The following is a 26,104-nucleotide window of genomic DNA, read 5'->3' as shown; positions in this document are numbered from 1 at the left end:
CACCACTGGTCAGGATTCACTAAGAGACAGGAGAACGTAACACCACTGGTCAGGATTCACTAAGAGACAGGAGAACATAACACCACTGGTCAGGATTCACTAAGAGACAGGAGAACATAACACCACTGGTCAGGATTCACTAAGAGACAGGAGAACATAACACCATGGTCAGGATTCACTAAGAGACAGGAGAACATAACACCACTGGTCAGGATTCACTAAGAGACAGGAGAACATAACACCACTGGTCAGGATTCACTAAGAGACAGGAGAACATAACACCACTGGTCAGGATTCACTAAGAGACAGGAGAACATAACACCACTGGTCAGGATTCACTAAGAGACAGGAGAACATAACACCACTGGTCAGGATTCACTAAGAGACAGGAGAACATAACACCACTGGTCAGGATTCACTAAGAGACAGGAGAACATAACACCACTGGTCAGGATTCACTAAGAGACAGGAGAACATAACACCACTGGTCAGGATTCACTAAGAGACAGGAGAACATAACACCACTGGTCAGGATTCACTAAGAGACAGGAGAACATAACACCACTGGTCAGGATTCACTAAGAGACAGGAGAACATAACACCACTGGTCAGGATTCACTAAGAGACAGGAGAACATAACACCACTGGTCAGGATTCACTAAGAGACAGAAGAACATAACACCACTGGTCAGGATTCACTAAGAGACAGGAGAACATAACACCACTGGTCAGGATTCACTAAGAGACAGGAGAATATAACACCACTGGTCAGGATTCACTAAGAGACAGGAGAACATAACACCACTGGTCAGGATTCACTAAGAGACAGGAGAACATAACACCACTGGTCAGGATTCACTAAGAGACAGGAGAACATAACACCACTGGTCAGGATTCACTAAGAGACAGGAGAACATAACACCACTGGTCAGGATTCACTAAGAGACAGGAGAACATAACACCACTGGTCAGGATTCACTAAGAGACAGGAGAACATAACACCACTGGTCAGGATTCACTAAGAGACAGGAGAACATAACACCACTGGTCAGGATTCACTAAGAGACAGGAGAACATAACACCACTGGTCAGGATTCACTAAGAGACAGGAGAAAATAACACCACTGGTCAGGATTCACTAAGAGACAGGAGAACATAACACCATGGTCAGGATTCACTAAGAGACAGGAGAACATAACACCATGGTCAGGATTCACTAAGAGACAGGAGAACATAACACCACTGGTCAGGATTCACTAAGAGACAGGAGAACATAACACCATGGTCAGGATTCACTAAGAGACAGGAGAACATAACACCACTGGTCAGGATTCACTAAGAGACAGGAGAACATAACACCACTGGTCAGGATTCACTAAGAGACAGGAGAACATAACACCATGGTCAGGATTCACTAAGAGACAGGAGAACATAACACCACTGGTCAGGATTCACTAAGAGACAGGAGAACATAACACCACTGGTCAGGATTCACTAAGAGACAGGAGAACATAACACCACTGGTCAGGATTCACTAAGAGACAGGAGAACATAACACCACTGGTCAGGATTCACTAAGAGACAGGAGAATATAACACCACTGGTCAGGATTCACTAAGAGACAGGAGAACGTAACACCATGGTCAGGATTCACTAAGAGACAGGAGAACATAACACCACTGGTCAGGATTCACTAAGAGACAGGAGAACATAACACCACTGGTCAGGATTCACTAAGAGACAGGAGAACATAACACCACTGGTCAGGATTCACTAAGAGACAGGAGAACATAACACCACTGGTCAGGATTCACTAAGAGACAGGAGAACATAACACCACTGGTCAGGATTCACTAAGAGACAGGAGAACATAACACCATGGTCAGGATTCACTAAGAGACAGGAGAACATAACACCACTGGTCAGGATTCACTAAGAGACAGGAGAACATAACACCACTGGTCAGGATTCACTAAGAGACAGGAGAACATAACACCACTGGTCAGGATTCACTAAGAGACAGGAGAACATAACACCACTGGTCAGGATTCACTAAGAGACAGGAGAACATAACACCACTGGTCAGGATTCACTAAGAGACAGGAGAACATAACACCACTGGTCAGGATTCACTAAGAGACAGGAGAACATAACACCACTGGTCAGGATTCACTAAGAGACAGGAGAACATAACACCACTGGTCAGGATTCACTAAGAGACAGGAGAACATAACACCACTGGTCAGGATTCACTAAGAGACAGGAGAACATAACACCACTGGTCAGGATTCACTAAGAGACAGGAGAACATAACACCACTGGTCAGGATTCACTAAGAGACAGGAGAACATAACACCACTGGTCAGGATTCACTAAGAGACAGAAGAACATAACACCACTGGTCAGGATTCACTAAGAGACAGGAGAACATAACACCACTGGTCAGGATTCACTAAGAGACAGGAGAATATAACACCACTGGTCAGGATTCACTAAGAGACAGGAGAACATAACACCACTGGTCAGGATTCACTAAGAGACAGGAGAACATAACACCACTGGTCAGGATTCACTAAGAGACAGGAGAACATAACACCACTGGTCAGGATTCACTAAGAGACAGGAGAACATAACACCACTGGTCAGGATTCACTAAGAGACAGGAGAACATAACACCACTGGTCAGGATTCACTAAGAGACAGGAGAACATAACACCACTGGTCAGGATTCACTAAGAGACAGGAGAACATAACACCACTGGTCAGGATTCACTAAGAGACAGGAGAACATAACACCACTGGTCAGGATTCACTAAGAGACAGGAGAAAATAACACCACTGGTCAGGATTCACTAAGAGACAGGAGAACATAACACCATGGTCAGGATTCACTAAGAGACAGGAGAACATAACACCATGGTCAGGATTCACTAAGAGACAGGAGAACATAACACCACTGGTCAGGATTCACTAAGAGACAGGAGAACATAACACCATGGTCAGGATTCACTAAGAGACAGGAGAACATAACACCACTGGTCAGGATTCACTAAGAGACAGGAGAACATAACACCACTGGTCAGGATTCACTAAGAGACAGGAGAACATAACACCATGGTCAGGATTCACTAAGAGACAGGAGAACATAACACCACTGGTCAGGATTCACTAAGAGACAGGAGAACATAACACCACTGGTCAGGATTCACTAAGAGACAGGAGAACATAACACCACTGGTCAGGATTCACTAAGAGACAGGAGAACATAACACCACTGGTCAGGATTCACTAAGAGACAGGAGAATATAACACCACTGGTCAGGATTCACTAAGAGACAGGAGAACGTAACACCATGGTCAGGATTCACTAAGAGACAGGAGAACATAACACCACTGGTCAGGATTCACTAAGAGACAGGAGAACATAACACCACTGGTCAGGATTCACTAAGAGACAGGAGAACATAACACCACTGGTCAGGATTCACTAAGAGACAGGAGAACATAACACCACTGGTCAGGATTCACTAAGAGACAGGAGAACATAACACCACTGGTCAGGATTCACTAAGAGACAGGAGAACATAACACCAATGGTCAGGATTCACTAAGAGACAGGAGAACATAACACCACTGGTCAGGATTCACTAAGAGACAGGAGAACATAACACCACTGGTCAGGATTCACTAAGAGACAGGAGAACATAACACCACTGGTCAGGATTCACTAAGAGACAGGAGAACATAACACCATGGTCAGGATTCACTAAGAGATAGGAGAACATAACACCACTGGTCAGGATTCACTAAGAGACAGGAGAACGTAACACCATGGTCAGGATTCACTAAGAGACAGGAGAACATAACACCACTGGTCAGGATTCACTAAGAGACAGGAGAACATAACACCACTGGTCAGGATTCATTAAGAGACAGGAGAACATAACACCATGGTCAGGATTCACTAAGAGACAGGAGAACATAACACCACTGGTCAGGATTCACTAAGAGACAGGAGAATATAACACCCCTGGTCAGGATTCACTAAGAGACAGGAGAACATAACACCATGGTCAGGATTCACTAAGAGACAGGAGAACATAACACCACTGGTCAGGATTCACTAAGAGACAGGAGAATATAACACCACTGGTCAGGATTCACTAAGAGACAGGAGAACATAACACCACTGGTCAGGATTCACTAAGAGACAGGAGAATATAACACCCCTGGTCAGGATTCACTAAGAGACAGGAGAACATAACACCATGGTCAGGATTCACTAAGAGACAGGAGAACGTAACACCATGGTCAGGATTCACTAAGAGACAGGAGAATATAACACCATGGTCAGGATTCACTAAGAGACAGGAGAACATAACACCACTGGTCAGGATTCACTAAGAGACAGGAGAACATAACACCACTGGTCAGGATTCACTAAGAGACAGGAGAACATAACACCACTGGTCAGGATTCACTAAGAGACAGGAGAAAATAACACCACTGGTCAGGATTCACTAAGAGACAGGAGAACATAACACCACTGGTCAGGATTCACTAAGAGACAGGAGAAAATAACACCACTGGTCAGGATTCACTAAGAGACAGGAGAACATAACACCATGGTCAGGATTCACTAAGAGACAGGAGAACATAACACCATGGTCAGGATTCACTAAGAGACAGGAGAACATAACACCACTGGTCAGGATTCACTAAGAGACAGGAGAACATAACACCATGGTCAGGATTCACTAAGAGACAGGAGAACATAACACCACTGGTCAGGATTCACTAAGAGACAGGAGAACATAACACCACTGGTCAGGATTCACTAAGAGACAGGAGAACATAACACCATGGTCAGGATTCACTAAGAGACAGGAGAACATAACACCACTGGTCAGGATTCACTAAGAGACAGGAGAACATAACACCACTGGTCAGGATTCACTAAGAGACAGGAGAACATAACACCACTGGTCAGGATTCACTAAGAGACAGGAGAACATAACACCACTGGTCAGGATTCACTAAGAGACAGGAGAATATAACACCACTGGTCAGGATTCACTAAGAGACAGGAGAACGTAACACCATGGTCAGGATTCACTAAGAGACAGGAGAACATAACACCACTGGTCAGGATTCACTAAGAGACAGGAGAACATAACACCACTGGTCAGGATTCACTAAGAGACAGGAGAACATAACACCACTGGTCAGGATTCACTAAGAGACAGGAGAACATAACACCACTGGTCAGGATTCACTAAGAGACAGGAGAACATAACACCACTGGTCAGGATTCACTAAGAGACAGGAGAACATAACACCAATGGTCAGGATTCACTAAGAGACAGGAGAACATAACACCACTGGTCAGGATTCACTAAGAGACAGGAGAACATAACACCACTGGTCAGGATTCACTAAGAGACAGGAGAACATAACACCACTGGTCAGGATTCACTAAGAGACAGGAGAACATAACACCATGGTCAGGATTCACTAAGAGATAGGAGAACATAACACCACTGGTCAGGATTCACTAAGAGACAGGAGAACGTAACACCATGGTCAGGATTCACTAAGAGACAGGAGAACATAACACCACTGGTCAGGATTCACTAAGAGACAGGAGAACATAACACCACTGGTCAGGATTCATTAAGAGACAGGAGAACATAACACCACTGGTCAGGATTCACTAAGAGACAGGAGAACATAACACCACTGGTCAGGATTCACTAAGAGACAGGAGAACATAACACCACTGGTCAGGATTCACTAAGAGACAGGAGAACATAACACCACTGGTCAGGATTCACTAAGAGACAGGAGAACATAACACCACTGGTCAGGATTCACTAAGAGACAGGAGAACATAACACCACTGGTCAGGATTCACTAAGAGACAGGAGAACATAACACCACTGGTCAGGATTCACTAAGAGACAGGAGAATATAACACCACTGGTCAGGATTCACTAAGAGACAGGAGAACATAACACCACTGGTCAGGATTCACTAAGAGACAGGAGAACATAACACCACTGGTCAGGATTCACTAAGAGACAGGAGAACATAACACCACTGGTCAGGATTCACTAAGAGACAGGAGAACATAACACCACTGATCAGGATTCACTAAGAGACAGGAGAACATAACACCACTGGTCAGGATTCACTAAGAGACAGGAGAACATAACACCACTGGTCAGGATTCACTAAGAGACAGGAGAATATAACACCACTGGTCAGGATTCACTAAGAGACAGGAGAACATAACACCACTGGTCAGGATTCACTAAGAGACAGGAGAACATAACACCACTGGTCAGGATTCACTAAGAGACAGGAGAACATAACACCATGGTCAGGATTCACTAAGAGACAGGAGAATATAACACCACTGGTCAGGATTCACTAAGAGACAGGAGAACATAACACCACTGGTCAGGATTCACTAAGAGACAGGAGAACATAACACCACTGGTCAGGATTCACTAAGAGACAGGAGAACATAACACCATGGTCAGGATTCACTAAGAGACAGGAGAACATAACACCACTGGTCAGGATTCACTAAGAGACAGGAGAACATAACACCACTGGTCAGGATTCACTAAGAGACAGGAGAACATAACACCATGGTCAGGATTCACTAAGAGACAGGAGAACATAACACCACTGGTCAGGATTCACTAAGAGACAGGAGAACATAACACCACTGGTCAGGATTAACTAAGAGACAGGAGAACATAACACCACTGGTCAGGATTCACTAAGAGACAGGAGAACATAACACCACTGGTCAGGATTCACTAAGAGACAGGAGAATATAACACCACTGGTCAGGATTCACTAAGAGACAGGAGAAAATAACACCACTGGTCAGGATTCACTAAGAGACAGGAGAACATAACACCACTGGTCAGGATTCACTAAGAGACAGGAGAAAATAACACCACTGGTCAGGATTCACTAAGAGACAGGAGAACATAACACCATGGTCAGGATTCACTAAGAGACAGGAGAACATAACACCATGGTCAGGATTCACTAAGAGACAGGAGAACATAACACCACTGGTCAGGATTCACTAAGAGACAGGAGAACATAACACCATGGTCAGGATTCACTAAGAGACAGGAGAACATAACACCACTGGTCAGGATTCACTAAGAGACAGGAGAACATAACACCACTGGTCAGGATTCACTAAGAGACAGGAGAACATAACACCATGGTCAGGATTCACTAAGAGACAGGAGAACATAACACCACTGGTCAGGATTCACTAAGAGACAGGAGAACATAACACCACTGGTCAGGATTCACTAAGAGACAGGAGAACATAACACCACTGGTCAGGATTCACTAAGAGACAGGAGAACATAACACCACTGGTCAGGATTCACTAAGAGACAGGAGAACGTAACACCATGGTCAGGATTCACTAAGAGACAGGAGAACATAACACCACTGGTCAGGATTCACTAAGAGACAGGAGAACATAACACCACTGGTCAGGATTCACTAAGAGACAGGAGAACATAACACCACTGGTCAGGATTCACTAAGAGACAGGAGAACATAACACCACTGGTCAGGATTCACTAAGAGACAGGAGAACATAACACCACTGGTCAGGATTCACTAAGAGACAGGAGAACATAACACCAATGGTCAGGATTCACTAAGAGACAGGAGAACATAACACCACTGGTCAGGATTCACTAAGAGACAGGAGAACATAACACCACTGGTCAGGATTCACTAAGAGACAGGAGAACATAACACCACTGGTCAGGATTCACTAAGAGACAGGAGAACATAACACCATGGTCAGGATTCACTAAGAGATAGGAGAACATAACACCACTGGTCAGGATTCACTAAGAGACAGGAGAACGTAACACCATGGTCAGGATTCACTAAGAGACAGGAGAACATAACACCACTGGTCAGGATTCACTAAGAGACAGGAGAACATAACACCATGGTCAGGATTCACTAAGAGACAGGAGAACATAACACCATGGTCAGGATTCACTAAGAGACAGGAGAACATAACACCACTGGTCAGGATTCACTAAGAGACAGGAGAACATAACACCACTGGTCAGGATTCACTAAGAGACAGGAGAACATAACACCACTGGTCAGGATTCACTAAGAGACAGGAGAACATAACACCACTGGTCAGGATTCACTAAGAGACAGGAGAACATAACACCACTGGTCAGGATTCACTAAGAGACAGGAGAACATAACACCACTGGTCAGGATTCACTAAGAGACAGGAGAACATAACACCACTGGTCAGGATTCACTAAGAGACAGGAGAATATAACACCACTGGTCAGGATTCACTAAGAGACAGGAGAAAATAACACCACTGGTCAGGATTCACTAAGAGACAGGAGAACATAACACCACTGGTCAGGATTCACTAAGAGACAGGAGAACATAACACCACTGGTCAGGATTCACTAAGAGACAGGAGAACATAACACCACTGGTCAGGATTCACTAAGAGACAGGAGAACATAACACCACTGGTCAGGATTCACTAAGAGACAGGAGAGCATAACACCACTGGTCAGGATTCACTAAGAGACAGGAGAACATAACACCACTGGTCAGGATTCACTAAGAGACAGGAGAACATAACACCACTGGTCAGGATTCACTAAGAGACAGGAGAACATAACACCACTGGTCAGGATTCACTAAGAGACAGGAGAACATAACACCACTGGTCAGGATTCACTAAGAGACAGGAGAAAATAACACCACTGGTCAGGATTCACTAAGAGACAGGAGAACATAACACCATGGTCAGGATTCACTAAGAGACAGGAGAACATAACACCATGGTCAGGATTCACTAAGAGACAGGAGAACATAACACCACTGGTCAGGATTCACTAAGAGACAGGAGAACATAACACCATGGTCAGGATTCACTAAGAGACAGGAGAACATAACACCACTGGTCAGGATTCACTAAGAGACAGGAGAACATAACACCATGGTCAGGATTCACTAAGAGACAGGAGAACATAACACCACTGGTCAGGATTCACTAAGAGACAGGAGAACATAACACCACTGGTCAGGATTCACTAAGAGACAGGAGAACATAACACCATGGTCAGGATTCACTAAGAGACAGGAGAACATAACACCACTGGTCAGGATTCACTAAGAGACAGGAGAACATAACACCACTGGTCAGGATTAACTAAGAGACAGGAGAACATAACACCACTGGTCAGGATTCACTAAGAGACAGGAGAACATAACACCACTGGTCAGGATTCACTAAGAGACAGGAGAATATAACACCACTGGTCAGGATTCACTAAGAGACAGGAGAAAATAACACCACTGGTCAGGATTCACTAAGAGACAGGAGAACATAACACCACTGGTCAGGATTCACTAAGAGACAGGAGAACATAACACCATGGTCAGGATTCACTAAGAGACAGGAGAACATAACACCACTGGTCAGGATTCACTAAGAGACAGGAGAACATAACACCAATGGTCAGGATTCACTAAGAGACAGGAGAACATAACACCACTGGTCAGGATTCACTAAGAGACAGGAGAAAATAACACCACTGGTCAGGATTCACTAAGAGACAGGAGAACATAACACCACTGGTCAGGATTCACTAAGAGACAGGAGAACATAACACCACTGGTCAGGATTCACTAAGAGACAGGAGAACATAACACCACTGGTCAGGATTCACTAAGAGACAGGAGAATATAACACCACTGGTCAGGATTCACTAAGAGACAGGAGAAAATAACACCACTGGTCAGGATTCACTAAGAGACAGGAGAACATAACACCACTGGTCAGGATTCACTAAGAGACAGGAGAACATAACACCATGGTCAGGATTCACTAAGAGACAGGAGAACATAACACCAATGGTCAGGATTCACTAAGAGACAGGAGAACATAACACCACTGGTCAGGATTCACTAAGAGACAGGAGAACATAACACCACTGGTCAGGATTCACTAAGAGACAGGAGAGCATAACACCACTGGTCAGGATTCACTAAGAGACAGGAGAACATAACACCACTGGTCAGGATTCACTAAGAGACAGGAGAACATAACACCACTGGTCAGGATTCACTAAGAGACAGGAGAACATATCACCATGGTCAGGATTCACTAAGAGACAGGAGAACATAACACCACTGGTCAGGATTCACTAAGAGACAGGAGAACATAACACCACTGGTCAGGATTCACTAAGAGACAGGAGAACATAACACCACTGGTCAGGATTCACTAAGAGACAGGAGAACATAACACCACTGGTCAGGATTCACTAAGAGACAGGAGAATATAACACCACTGGTCAGGATTCACTAAGAGACAGGAGAAAATAACACCACTGGTCAGGATTCACTAAGAGACAGGAGAACATAACACCACTGGTCAGGATTCACTAAGAGACAGGAGAACATAACACCATGGTCAGGATTCACTAAGAGACAGGAGAACATAACACCAATGGTCAGGATTCACTAAGAGACAGGAGAACATAACACCACTGGTCAGGATTCACTAAGAGACAGGAGAACATAACACCACTGGTCAGGATTCACTAAGAGACAGGAGAGCATAACACCACTGGTCAGGATTCACTAAGAGACAGGAGAACATAACACCACTGGTCAGGATTCACTAAGAGACAGGAGAACATAACACCACTGGTCAGGATTCACTAAGAGACAGGAGAACATAACACCACTGGTCAGGATTCACTAAGAGACAGGAGAACATAACACCACTGGTCAGGATTAACTAAGAGACAGGAGAACATAACACCACTGGTCAGGATTCACTAAGAGACAGGAGAACATAACACCACTGGTCAGGATTCACTAAGATACAGGAGAATATAACACCACTGGTCAGGATTCACTAAGAGACAGGAGAAAATAACACCACTGGTCAGGATTCACTAAGAGACAGGAGAACATAACACCACTGGTCAGGATTCACTAAGAGACAGGAGAACATAACACCATGGTCAGGATTCACTAAGAGACAGGAGAACATAACACCACTGGTCAGGATTCACTAAGAGACAGGAGAACATAACACCAATGGTCAGGATTCACTAAGAGACAGGAGAACATAACACCACTGGTCAGGATTCACTAAGAGACAGGAGAACATAACACCACTGGTCAGGATTCACTAAGAGACAGGAGAACATAACACCACTGGTCAGGATTCACTAAGAGACAGGAGAACATAACACCACTGGTCAGGATTCACTAAGAGACAGGAGAACATAACACCACTGGTCAGGATTCACTAAGAGACAGGAGAATATAACACCACTGGTCAGGATTCACTAAGAGACAGGAGAAAATAACACCACTGGTCAGGATTCACTAAGAGACAGGAGAACATAACACCACTGGTCAGGATTCACTAAGAGACAGGAGAACATAACACCATGGTCAGGATTCACTAAGAGACAGGAGAACATAACACCAATGGTCAGGATTCACTAAGAGACAGGAGAACATAACACCACTGGTCAGGATTCACTAAGAGACAGGAGAACATAACACCACTGGTCAGGATTCACTAAGAGACAGGAGAGCATAACACCACTGGTCAGGATTCACTAAGAGACAGGAGAACATAACACCACTGGTCAGGATTCACTAAGAGACAGGAGAACATAACACCACTGGTCAGGATTCACTAAGAGACAGGAGAACATAACACCATGGTCAGGATTCACTAAGAGACAGGAGAACATAACACCACTGGTCAGGATTCACTAAGAGACAGGAGAACATAACACCACTGGTCAGGATTCACTAAGAGACAGGAGAACATAACACCACTGGTCAGGATTCACTAAGAGACAGGAGAACATAACACCACTGGTCAGGATTCACTAAGAGACAGGAGAATATAACACCACTGGTCAGGATTCACTAAGAGACAGGAGAAAATAACACCACTGGTCAGGATTCACTAAGAGACAGGAGAACATAACACCACTGGTCAGGATTCACTAAGAGACAGGAGAACATAACACCATGGTCAGGATTCACTAAGAGACAGGAGAACATAACACCAATGGTCAGGATTCACTAAGAGACAGGAGAACATAACACCACTGGTCAGGATTCACTAAGAGACAGGAGAACATAACACCACTGGTCAGGATTCACTAAGAGACAGGAGAGCATAACACCACTGGTCAGGATTCACTAAGAGACAGGAGAACATAACACCACTGGTCAGGATTCACTAAGAGACAGGAGAACATAACACCACTGGTCAGGATTCACTAAGAGACAGGAGAACATAACACCATGGTCAGGATTCACTAAGAGACAGGAGAACATAACACCACTGGTCAGGATTCACTAAGAGACAGGAGAATATAACACCACTGGTCAGGATTCACTAAGAGACAGGAGAACATAACACCACTGGTCAGGATTCACTAAGAGACAGGAGAACATAACACCACTGGTCAGGATTCACTAAGAGACAGGAGAACATAACACCATGGTCAGGATTCACTAAGAGACAGGAGAACATAACACCACTGGTCAGGATTCACTAAGAGACAGGAGAACATAACACCACTGGTCAGGATTCACTAAGAGACAGGAGAACATAACACCACTGGTCAGGATTCACTAAGAGACAGGAGAACATAACACCACTGGTCAGGATTCACTAAGAGACAGGAGAACATAACACCACTGGTCAGGATTCACTAAGAGACAGGAGAACATAACACCAATGGTCAGGATTCACTAAGAGACAGGAGAACATAACACCACTGGTCAGGATTCACTAAGAGACAGGAGAACATAACACCACTGGTCAGGATTCACTAAGAGACAGGAGAACATAACACCACTGGTCAGGATTCACTAAGAGACAGGAGAACATAACACCACTGGTCAGGATTCACTAAGAGACAGGAGAACGTAACACCACTGGTCAGGATTCACTAAGAGACAGGAGAACATAACACCACTGGTCAGGATTCACTAAGAGACAGGAGAACATAACACCACTGGTCAGGATTCACTAAGAGACAGGAGAACGTAACACCATGGTCAGGATTCACTAAGAGACAGGAGAACATAACACCACTGGTCAGGATTCACTAAGAGACAGGAGAACATAACACCACTGGTCAGGATTCACTAAGAGACAGGAGAACATAACACCATGGTCAGGATTCACTAAGAGACAGGAGAACATAACACCACTGGTCAGGATTCACTAAGAGACAGGAGAACATAACACCAATGGTCAGGATTCACTAAGAGACAGGAGAACATAACACCACTGGTCAGGATTCACTAAGAGACAGGAGAAAATAACACCACTGGTCAGGATTCACTAAGAGACAGGAGAACATAACACCACTGGTCAGGATTCACTAAGAGACAGGAGAACATAACACCACTGGTCAGGATTCACTAAGAGACAGGAGAACATAACACCACTGGTCAGGATTCACTAAGAGACAGGAGAATATAACACCACTGGTCAGGATTCACTAAGAGACAGGAGAAAATAACACCACTGGTCAGGATTCACTAAGAGACAGGAGAACATAACACCACTGGTCAGGATTCACTAAGAGACAGGAGAACATAACACCATGGTCAGGATTCACTAAGAGACAGGAGAACATAACACCAATGGTCAGGATTCACTAAGAGACAGGAGAACATAACACCACTGGTCAGGATTCACTAAGAGACAGGAGAACATAACACCACTGGTCAGGATTCACTAAGAGACAGGAGAGCATAACACCACTGGTCAGGATTCACTAAGAGACAGGAGAACATAACACCACTGGTCAGGATTCATTAAGAGACAGGAGAACATAACACCACTGGTCAGGATTCACTAAGAGACAGGAGAACATAACACCATGGTCAGGATTCACTAAGAGACAGGAGAACATAACACCACTGGTCAGGATTCACTAAGAGACAGGAGAACATAACACCACTGGTCAGGATTCACTAAGAGACAGGAGAACATAACACCACTGGTCAGGATTCACTAAGAGACAGGAGAACATAACACCAGTGGTCAGGATTCACTAAGAGACAGGAGAACATAACACCATGGTCAGGATTCACTAAGAGACAGGAGAACATAACACCACTGGTCAGGATTCACTAAGAGACAGGAGAACATAACACCACTGGTCAGGATTCACTAAGAGACAGGAGAACATAACACCACTGGTCAGGATTCACTAAGAGACAGGAGAACATAACACCAATGGTCAGGATTCACTAAGAGACAGGAGAACATAACACCACTGGTCAGGATTCACTAAGAGACAGGAGAACATAACACCACTGGTCAGGATTCACTAAGAGACAGGAGAACATAACACCAATGGTCAGGATTCACTAAGAGACAGGAGAACATAACACCACTGGTCAGGATTCACTAAGAGACAGGAGAACATAACACCACTGGTCAGGATTCACTAAGAGACAGGAGAACATAACACCACTGGTCAGGATTCACTAAGAGACAGGAGAACATAACACCACTGGTCAGGATTCACTAAGAGACAGGAGAACGTAACACCACTGGTCAGGATTCACTAAGAGACAGGAGAACATAACACCACTGGTCAGGATTCACTAAGAGACAGGAGAACATAACACCACTGGTCAGGATTCACTAAGAGACAGGAGAACGTAACACCATGGTCAGGATTCACTAAGAGACAGGAGAACATAACACCACTGGTCAGGATTCACTAAGAGACAGGAGAACATAACACCACTGGTCAGGATTCACTAAGAGACAGGAGAACATAACACCATGGTCAGGATTCACTAAGAGACAGGAGAACATAACACCACTGGTCAGGATTCACTAAGAGACAGGAGAACATAACACCAATGGTCAGGATTCACTAAGAGACAGGAGAACATAACACCACTGGTCAGGATTCACTAAGAGACAGGAGAAAATAACACCACTGGTCAGGATTCACTAAGAGACAGGAGAACATAACACCACTGGTCAGGATTCACTAAGAGACAGGAGAACATAACACCACTGGTCAGGATTCACTAAGAGACAGGAGAACATAACACCACTGGTCAGGATTCACTAAGAGACAGGAGAATATAACACCACTGGTCAGGATTCACTAAGAGACAGGAGAAAATAACACCACTGGTCAGGATTCACTAAGAGACAGGAGAACATAACACCACTGGTCAGGATTCACTAAGAGACAGGAGAACATAACACCATGGTCAGGATTCACTAAGAGACAGGAGAACATAACACCAATGGTCAGGATTCACTAAGAGACAGGAGAACATAACACCACTGGTCAGGATTCACTAAGAGACAGGAGAACATAACACCACTGGTCAGGATTCACTAAGAGACAGGAGAGCATAACACCACTGGTCAGGATTCACTAAGAGACAGGAGAACATAACACCACTGGTCAGGATTCACTAAGAGACAGGAGAACATAACACCACTGGTCAGGATTCACTAAGAGACAGGAGAACATAACACCATGGTCAGGATTCACTAAGAGACAGGAGAACATAACACCACTGGTCAGGATTCACTAAGAGACAGGAGAACATAACACCACTGGTCAGGATTCACTAAGAGACAGGAGAACATAACACCACTGGTCAGGATTCACTAAGAGACAGGAGAACATAACACCACTGGTCAGGATTCACTAAGAGACAGGAGAATATAACACCACTGGTCAGGATTCACTAAGAGACAGGAGAAAATAACACCACTGGTCAGGATTCACTAAGAGACAGGAGAACATAACACCACTGGTCAGGATTCACTAAGAGACAGGAGAACATAACACCATGGTCAGGATTCACTAAGAGACAGGAGAACATAACACCAATGGTCAGGATTCACTAAGAGACAGGAGAACATAACACCACTGGTCAGGATTCACTAAGAGACAGGAGAACATAACACCACTGGTCAGGATTCACTAAGAGACAGGAGAGCATAACACCACTGGTCAGGATTCACTAAGAGACAGGAGAACATAACACCACTGGTCAGGATTCACTAAGAGACAGGAGAACATAACACCACTGGTCAGGATTCACTAAGAGACAGGAGAACATAACACCACTGGTCAGGATTCACTAAGAGACAGGAGAACATAACACCACTGGTCAGGATTAACTAAGAGACAGGAGAACATAACACCACTGGTCAGGATTCACTAAGAGACAGGAGAACATAACACCACTGGTCAGGATTCACTAAGAGACAGGAGAATATAACACCACTGGTCAGGATTCACTAAGAGACAGGAGAAAATAACACCACTGGTCAGGATTCACTAAGAGACAGGAGAACATAACACCACTGGTCAGGATTCACTAAGAGACAGGAGAACATAACACCATGGTCAGGATTCACTAAGAGACAGGAGAACATAACACCACTGGTCAGGATTCACTAAGAGACAGGAGAACATAACACCAATGGTCAGGATTCACTAAGAGACAGGAGAACATAACACCACTGGTCAGGATTCACTAAGAGACAGGAGAACATAACACCACTGGTCAGGATTCACTAAGAGACAGGAGAACATAACACCACTGGTCAGGATTCACTAAGAGACAGGAGAACATAACACCACTGGTCAGGATTCACTAAGAGACAGGAGAACATAACACCACTGGTCAGGATTCACTAAGAGACAGGAGAATATAACACCACTGGTCAGGATTCACTAAGAGACAGGAGAAAATAACACCACTGGTCAGGATTCACTAAGAGACAGGAGAACATAACACCACTGGTCAGGATTCACTAAGAGACAGGAGAACATAACACCATGGTCAGGATTCACTAAGAGACAGGAGAACATAACACCAATGGTCAGGATTCACTAAGAGACAGGAGAACATAACACCACTGGTCAGGATTCACTAAGAGACAGGAGAACATAACACCATGGTCAGGATTCACTAAGAGACAGGAGAACATAACACCACTGGTCAGGATTCACTAAGAGACAGGAGAACATAACACCACTGGTCAGGATTCACTAAGAGACAGGAGAACATAACACCATGGTCAGGATTCACTAAGAGACAGGAGAACATAACACCACTGGTCAGGATTCACTAAGAGACAGGAGAACATAACACCACTGGTCAGGATTCACTAAGAGACAGGAGAACATAACACCATGGTCAGGATTCACTAAGAGACAGGAGAAAATAACACCACTGGTCAGGATTCACTAAGAGACAGGAGAACATAACACCACTGGTCAGGATTCACTAAGAGACAGGAGAATATAACACCACTGGTCAGGATTCACTAAGAGACAGGAGAATATAACACCACTGGTCAGGATTCACTAAGAGACAGGAGAACATAACACCACTGGTCAGGATTCACTAAGAGACAGGAGAACATAACACCACTGGTCAGGATTCACTAAGAGACAGGAGAACATAACACCACTGGTCAGGATTCACTAAGAGACAGGAGAACATAACACCATGGTCAGGATTCACTAAGAGACAGGAGAAAATAACACCACTGGTCAGGATTCACTAAGAGACAGGAGAACATAACACCACTGGTCAGGATTCACTAAGAGACAGGAGAATATAACACCACTGGTCAGGATTCACTAAGAGACAGGAGAACATAACACCACTGGTCAGGATTCACTAAGAGACAGGAGAACATAACACCACTGGTCAGGATTCACTAAGAGACAGGAGAACATAACACCACTGGTCAGGATTCACTAAGAGACAGGAGAATATAACACCACTGGTCAGGATTCACTAAGAGACAGGAGAATATAACACCACTGGTCAGGATTCACTAAGAGACAGGAGAACATAACACCACTGGTCAGGATTCACTAAGAGACAGGAGAACATAACACCACTGGTCAGGATTCACTAAGAGACAGGAGAACATAACACCACTGGTCAGGATTCACTAAGAGACAGGAGAACATAACACCATGGTCAGGATTCACTAAGAGACAGGAGAAAATAACACCACTGGTCAGGATTCACTAACAGACAGGAGAACATAACACCACTGGTCAGGATTCACTAAGAGACAGGAGAATATAACACCACTGGTCAGGATTCACTAAGAGACAGGAGAACATAACACCACTGGTCAGGATTCACTAAGAGACAGGAGAACATAACACCACTGGTCAGGATTCACTAAGAGACAGGAGAATATAACACCACTGGTCAGGATTCACTAAGAGACAGGAGAACATAACACCACTGGTCAGGATTCACTAAGAGACAGGAGAACATAACACCACTGGTCAGGATTCACTAAGAGACAGGAGAACATAACACCATGGTCAGGATTCACTAAGAGACAGGAGAACATAACACCACTGGTCAGGATTCACTAAGAGACAGGAGAAGATAACACCACTGGTCAGGATTCACTAAGAGACAGGAGAACATAACACCACTGGTCAGGATTCACTAAGAGACAGGAGAACATAACACCACTGGTCAGGATTCACTAAGAGACAGGAGAACATAACACCATGGTCAGGATTCACTAAGAGACAGGAGAACATAACACCACTGGTCAGGATTCACTAAGAGACAGGAGAACATAACACCATGGTCAGGATTCACTAAGAGACAGGAGAACATAACACCACTGGTCAGGATTCACTAAGAGACAGGGGAACATAACACCACTGGTCAGGATTCACTAAGAGACAGGAGAACATAACACCACTGGTCAGGATTCACTAAGAGACAGGAGAACATAACACCACTGGTCAGGATTCACTAAGAGACAGGAGAACATAACACCACTGGTCAGGATTCACTAAGAGACAGGAGAATATAACACCACTGGTCAGGATTCACTAAGAGACAGGAGAATATAACACCATGGTCAGGATTCACTAAGAGACAGGAGAATATAACACCACTGGTCAGGATTCACTAAGAGACAGGAGAACATAACACCACTGGTCAGGATTCACTAAGAGACAGGAGAACATAACACCACTGGTCAGGATTCACTAAGAGACAGGAGAATATAACACCATGGTCAGGATTCACTAAGAGACAGGAGAATATAACACCACTGGTCAGGATTCACTAAGAGACAGGAGAACATAACACCACTGGTCAGGATTCACTAAGAGACAGGAGAACATAACACCACTGGTCAGGATTCACTAAGAGACAGGAGAACATAACACCATGGTCAGGATTCACTAAGAGACAGGAGAACATAACACCACTCGTCAGGATTCACTAAGAGACAGGAGAACATAACACCACTGGTCAGGATTCACTAAGAGACAGGAGAACATAACACCACTGGTCAGGATTCACTAAGAGACAGGAGAACATAACACCACTGGTCAGGATTCACTAAGAGACAGGAGAACATAACACCACTGGTCAGGATTCACTAAGAGACAGGAGAACATAACACCACTGATCAGGATTCACTAAGAGACAGGAGAATATAACACCACTGGTCAGGATTCACTAAGAGACAGGAGAACATAACACCACTGGTCAGGATTCACTAAGAGACAGGAGAACATAACACCACTGGTCAGGATTCACTAAGAGACAGGAGAACATAACACCACTGGTCAGGATTCACTAAGAGACAGGAGAACATAACACCACTGGTCAGGATTCACTAAGAGACAGGAGAACATAACACCACTGGTCAGGATTCACTAAGAGACAGGAGAATATAACACCACTGGTCAGGATTCACTAAGAGACAGGAGAATATAACACCACTGGTCAGGATTCACTAAGAGACAGGAGAACATAACACCACTGGTCAGGATTCACTAAGAGACAGGAGAACATAACACCACTGGTCAGGATTCACTAAGAGACAGGAGAACATAACACCACTGGTCAGGATTCACTAAGAGACAGGAGAACATAACACCACTGGTCAGGATTCACTAAGAGACAGGATAACATAACACCACTGGTCAGGATTCACTAAGAGACAGGAGAATATAACACCACTGGTCAGGATTCACTAAGAGACAGGAGAACATAACACCACTGGTCAGGATTCACTAAGAGACAGGAGAACATAACACCACTGGTCAGGATTCACTAAGAGACAGGAGAACATAACACCACTGGTCAGGATTCACTAAGAGACAGGAGAACATAACACCACTGGTCAGGATTCACTAAGAGACAGGAGAACATAACACCATGGTCAGGATTCACTAAGAGACAGGAGAACATAACACCACTAGTCAGGATTCACTAAGAGACAGGAGAATATAACACCACTGGTCAGGATTCACTAAGAGACAGGAGAATATAACACCATGGTCAGGATTCACTAAGAGACAGGAGAACATAACACCACTGGTCAGGATTCACTAAGAGACAGGAGAACATAACACCATGGTCAGGATTCACTAAGAGACAGGAGAATATAACACCATGGTCAGGATTCACTAAGAGACAGGAGAATATAACACCACTGGTCAGGATTCACTAAGAGACAGGAGAATATAACACCACTGGTCAGGATTCACTAAGAGACAGGAGAACATAACGAACAAACCACAAAATGTACATGTTGACCCATAATAGATTCGTTTAAAAACCCATCCATCTATTCCACTGTCCTGTTCTTCCATAAATACAGAAACTCCTTTCCCCTACCCTCTAACTCTCTTCTCTCCCCTCCACTCTCTCTTTCTCTCTCTCTTCTCCCTTCCCCCTCTCTCTCTTCTCTCCCCTCTTCTCATCCACACATTTGTCTCATATCTTATTTTCTTGTACCACGTCACTTCAGACTCCATCCATCTATTCCATTGTATTGTTCCTCCAGAAATACAGAAAGTCATTTTGATGACATGGTGTGGTGAGAGAGAGAGGCTTCACCTTCACAAAGAAAGGGATGCTAGCTAATCACCCTCCCCCCTTCTCTCCGCCTCACATCCCCTCATCTCCTCATAAAGGAATGCTGCTGGTCCTACAACATATTTCTCCTCCAATACATCAGCCTTAAGACATTGACCCATCACCTCTCCTCCTTCCCTCTCCTCTTCTCCTCTCCCCCCTCTCCTAACAACACAACCCTGGTCCTACTACATATCTCCCTTCCAGCCCTTCAGCCTTAAGACATTGACCCTTCACCTCACCTGTAATAGAATGAATAGAATGAAGACGTTGTAGAATTCGACAGTCATTCCTGTTCCATTTCAACGTTCCGTGCTGGCTGGACCGGACCGGCAGCCTTACAAGGTGTGATGTTAGGAATATCTATTTTATTGATGCATATTAGAAGCCTGGATAATACAAGTTACATTACGTTTTCTTCGATAGGTCCATTATGTAGTTTGGTGTATGACTGGACTCATTTCAGATAGAAAGTCACGTTATAGATCTGTCATTCCCATGGGAAGTGAGTCAATAAGTTGTAGATCTATTCTATTCTATGTGCACTATGGTCTCTCTAACCTTACTCTTTGACATTTTTGGTTATTGGAAATATACATTACAGTGGTTTAGATGGTACAGTGATTCTCTACATGTTACATTGATTGTTGTGTCACATCAACTGAAATCAGGAGGATATTTAAGAATATTAGAAACCAACCAACTTCCTACAAACTTCTGCTAACATTAGCCACCGCTACCCGAGAATGATTGGGAGTGGTGGGGCAGGCTGTGCCTGTACTCCTCTCCCTGTCTTGCATTTTCAACGGTCTGAAGGGTGCTGGAAATTATTATCTTGTTAATGCAAAGACCAGGAAACTCTGGAAAAAAATACAAGTCGATTCTTTAAATTCATTGTAAAATAAGGTTACAAACAGCAACACTGTAACACAGTAACATATGTTCTCAATTACATGGGTAGCATTACAAATCACAACTTCCTATCTTTATAGTGCCCTACTTTTGACCAAAGTCATATGGGCCCTGGTCAAAAGTAGGGCACAATATCATAGGCGATTGGGAGCCATTTGGGACAGCCTTTGTGGGTCCCTAAGGGGTGTAGTGGCCCATCTCTGATACAGTGATTTGGGGTGAATAAAGCTCATCATTAGCTAACAGACAGACAGCAGGGTTGGCACTTAATTCAAATAGAACACAGTTCATTCAAATGAATTAAACATTCCAGAGTTAGCTGGTGACATCACAATGATGACAAGAGGTTTTCCTGCTCATTATTTATCTCCTTCTGAAATGTCATTGTGTTTCCAAGACATTGTAATGCACTTCAGACTACATCTTCATCAGCTTCAATTAGGTAGAATTAAGTATCTTCATAACCATATTGTGACCCAATATGCAGCACATGAATGTGTTACAAAAGTTCAATACCTTCTCTTTGAATTGACCCCAACCCTGTCAAACAAATAGATAGACAGGTCCAGCAGGTTTTGGGCTGGACAGAAAGTATGTGGAGGGTTGAAGGATGAGAGATTGAGAAAAATAGAGGGAGGGGTCTGACTGGACGGGTCCTTAAATAGGAGTTGAGGGAGAGGTAGAACTCAACTCACAGGCAGGACAGAGAGAGAGAGAGACCCAGTGAAGACCTTTGAAGATCTCTGAAGAAGTGAAGCTACAACTGAAGACTTCAGAAGGTGAGATTTCAACATCTGTTCATCTAATACTGTACCTGGCTGCGTCCCAACTGACCTCCTATTCCCTTTGTAGTGAGCTACTTTAGACAAGGGTCCATATTATCTTTGTGGCCCTGAGCTATTCTCTATTTAGTTCACTGTGGGCCCTGGTCCAAAGTAGTGCACTACATAGGGGATAAGAAGCCATTTGGGAAGCATCCATGTTCCTGTGTGCAAGGAGAATCTATTGTAAGTGGTTGAAGAGATGATACCTGGGATCACCAGGACCGAGTTGGGAAAATGCTGCCTTAGCAGTTGCATAAGTTTTGTAGCTTACACAGGGTTTCCTTAACCTCTCTGTCACGGATCCCTCCGGTACTGTTGCTCTTTCCGTGCACCGGCTTCGGAGGCCAACGTCACCGGCCTCTAGGAACTGAACTGTGTCATTACCCACACCTGGTCCACATATTCTCCCCTGAATAGTAATTGTATGTTTGTGCCCTTTGTTCTCAATTGGGCTGTCGATTTATTGTTCCAATGTCCGTCGGTTGTGTGAGTACCTGTGCCTTGTTGTGTTGGCTTTCGTGCCACTTGTATTGTGCATAGATAATTACGGGTCTCATCCCGTGTTGTATCATTGTGCGCTTCTGTTTTCGGGTCTCCTCCTGTGTATTTATTCGAGGTACTCCTCGCTCTTTTGAATGGGTTTCAGCCCTGTGTTTTGTATATGTGATTTATGCTGCAGTAGTTTATGTGTCGGGGGGCTAGTGGTTAGAGTGTTGGACTAGTAACCGAAAGGTTGCAAGATCGAATCCCCGAGCTGACAAGGTACAAATCTGTCGTTCCTAGACCCATTAAAATCTCACCACTACCTCAGTACTGGGTTTAGAAAATTTCTGCTTTGGCAGTTGCTTAAGTTTTGCACCTTACAGTTGGTTTCCTTAACCTCTCCTCTAGTACCCACAGCCATTCCAGATTTAAAATGCTCAACTAATCTTACACTCTTTCTCTCTCAGGAGACGATCACCATGGCGATATTCACCATCATTCTGCTTGTCAGCACAGCTTTTGCTCTGGGAGGTAAGCGTGACATACCTCACACTTACTCACCTACATTTTAATAAAAACATTTGTTGGTGTTGCTCTGTCCTACTTCACACATGTAGGTATTAATACGCAGGTGTGATTTGGAAATGTGTTTCTATTCATAACCGGTTCTCCATGGGACACCCTCTGAGAGGTCAGCCATTATCAACCTTGACACTGGAGAAATGAAGGTTGTGCCTTGCTGAAGGGCACATAGACGGATATATCAACTAGTCAGATCACTGATTTGAACTACTGGCCCAACTCTCAAACAGCAGGCTACCTGCCACTCCTCTAGTTCCAGAGATGTATATTGGTGTCTAGATATTGGTGACTGAGGTATTCTGATATGAATGGTTTGTTTGATTATATTGTCTAGCAACTAACAGGAAATAACACTGATACAATTTCCAGTCTTAGTTTCATCAGCTCTTCTACGAAACTGGAATTTGACTCTACAGGCCTTTTAAACAAGTAGCAGAACTTCAATATTTAGACAGGAAGTACCTAGGTTGCATCTGAAATGGAACCCTATTCCGTATAAACTACTTCTGAATAAGGCCCATAGTGGACGCACTCCAAGATTCCAGAATGTATGTCCAGAAATGTATATTGTCCTGCAATGTTATGTCCACATTACAATGTATGTTCCCTGTAACCAGATGCTACGATACGACCCAAGACCCCTTGTGAGCGTGCTAGAGATGCCGCGCTAAATGGCCCAATTGGAGCCTTCATCCCCACGTGTGACGCCGCTGGACAATACACCCCTGAGCAATGTTCAGGCTCTACAGGTTAACACGCACACACATACAAGCCCACAGTAAATTATCCAATTCAGTTGAACGTGACAAATTCAATGTGTTACAGTAAAATGTGTAAATATTATATATGTAACAGGTTATTAACATGTCCATTTCTGGTAGGTTACTGTTGGTGTGTGAACAGTTCTGGACAGAAGATCCCGGGTACTGAGACTCCTCCAGGCACTGCTACCAACTGCTACCAACTAGCCATTTGTCCACCAATGTATATACACACAAAAACACACACACTCTCACTCATTCACTAAATGTTATTTCTTTGCAGCTGGTTCTGGATGTTGTCAATGTTTATGTTGTGTCTGTAATTGTAGATGTGGACCGAGATGAAAGGAGTTGGAACGAAGACGTTGAAGACTTTGACAGTTGTCTTTACTGTACTACAGGACCTGATTCACATTCTATACAAATAAATGAAGAAATCCAGAGATTAAACTGTTGATTTACTTTCTTTCTTGTTGGTGTGATATGCTGAACAATGTATCTGAACCAGTTCATTTCTGGGAAATGGAGGAAGGAGTAGGACTGTTATGGTGACTGTATTACCACCACACCGGCAGTTACAGGACATGAAGGCAGTTAAATTCCACGTGACCATGTAGTAATTAGGCTTCTCCAAGCTCTGATGCTGGTGATGGTCATTAGTAGTCTACCACACTTGTTAACTGCCTGGTACTCAGCACTCTATTGTCCCTCTAATCATTCTGACATCAACTCTGATTGGTGGAAATCAGAAAGATTGACAGCTGAGAAGGGGGTTGTGGGGTTTAGTCACGTGCACAGGCAAGGCCTTCCTAATGCCTGTGGATCTTGGGTCCATGATATGGGGCATCAGCCTACTCAGTGACACCCACGGAACACAACTGAAAGAGTTTACAAATATTCACATCCTAACTCTGACTGCAGGACTTGGACTGTGGAATCAAATCTGTCAGTATTTCCTTTGTGTGGATTTCTCTTAATACATTAATTGTAATTATGGCAGCTTTGGTCCTTCATAGACATCGAAATGTCATTCCAATATACATACAGGAGTTCAGCAGAGTCCACAATCAGAACCATGCTACTCTGAGGCTGAAGAATTGTTCCAGGCCACAGAGGGATGAAAGACCCCTTTACTGAGTCTACAGCTTCACATTTCACTAAATCATTCCATTGTTTGCTTCATGCATTATATCATCCTGTAAAATAAAGTACTTGCTCTTCATCTTTACATGAGTAAATGTTGTATTAGAACTTGTAGGATGACTTGATGAAAGATAATTCATATCTCCTGGTTTTGTTACATGTTGATGCCATCTGATCTTTTAGGGCCAGAATGATCTATTCATGTTCAGGGTACTTCATGTTCATACCCATATTTGGAGGCAGGGAGGAAACTTGCCTGAACATGGTCACTACAGCATTAGCTAGCTAGAATGGGTGATTCACATCATTGCCCTCTGAACAGGACATCCAAAAAGTGAAATTAATAACTTTAGTGGGGTAAGTAAATGT

The 26,104-nt window shown here is 44.0% G+C and overlaps 1 protein-coding gene and 1 long non-coding RNA gene across 2 annotated transcripts in view; both read left to right on the top strand.

Moving 5' to 3' along the window:
* The window catches only part of LOC139561527 (equistatin-like), a 58,310-nt gene extending 33,268 nt beyond the window's left edge, over positions 1-25,042 (top strand). Inside the window, exons 4-5 of the mRNA XM_071378726.1 lie at positions 24,713-24,815; positions 24,922-25,042. Coding sequence (XP_071234827.1) covers positions 24,713-24,815; positions 24,922-24,937 — 119 coding nt within the window. The 3' untranslated portion in view covers positions 24,938-25,042. The remainder of the gene's footprint in view (positions 1-24,712; positions 24,816-24,921) is intronic.
* LOC139561529 (uncharacterized) lies at positions 22,571-23,757 on the top strand. Its single transcript, XR_011672163.1, has 2 exons — positions 22,571-22,721; positions 23,717-23,757. It is a non-coding gene; the product is annotated as an uncharacterized lncRNA (long non-coding RNA).
* Positions 25,043-26,104: the final 1,062 nt, after the last annotated feature.

Source organism: Salvelinus alpinus, chromosome 31, assembly GCF_045679555.1.
Source record: "Salvelinus alpinus chromosome 31, SLU_Salpinus.1, whole genome shotgun sequence".
NCBI classification, from domain to species: domain Eukaryota; kingdom Metazoa; phylum Chordata; class Actinopteri; order Salmoniformes; family Salmonidae; genus Salvelinus; species Salvelinus alpinus.
This window is presented reverse-complemented; position numbering and strand designations above follow the sequence as displayed.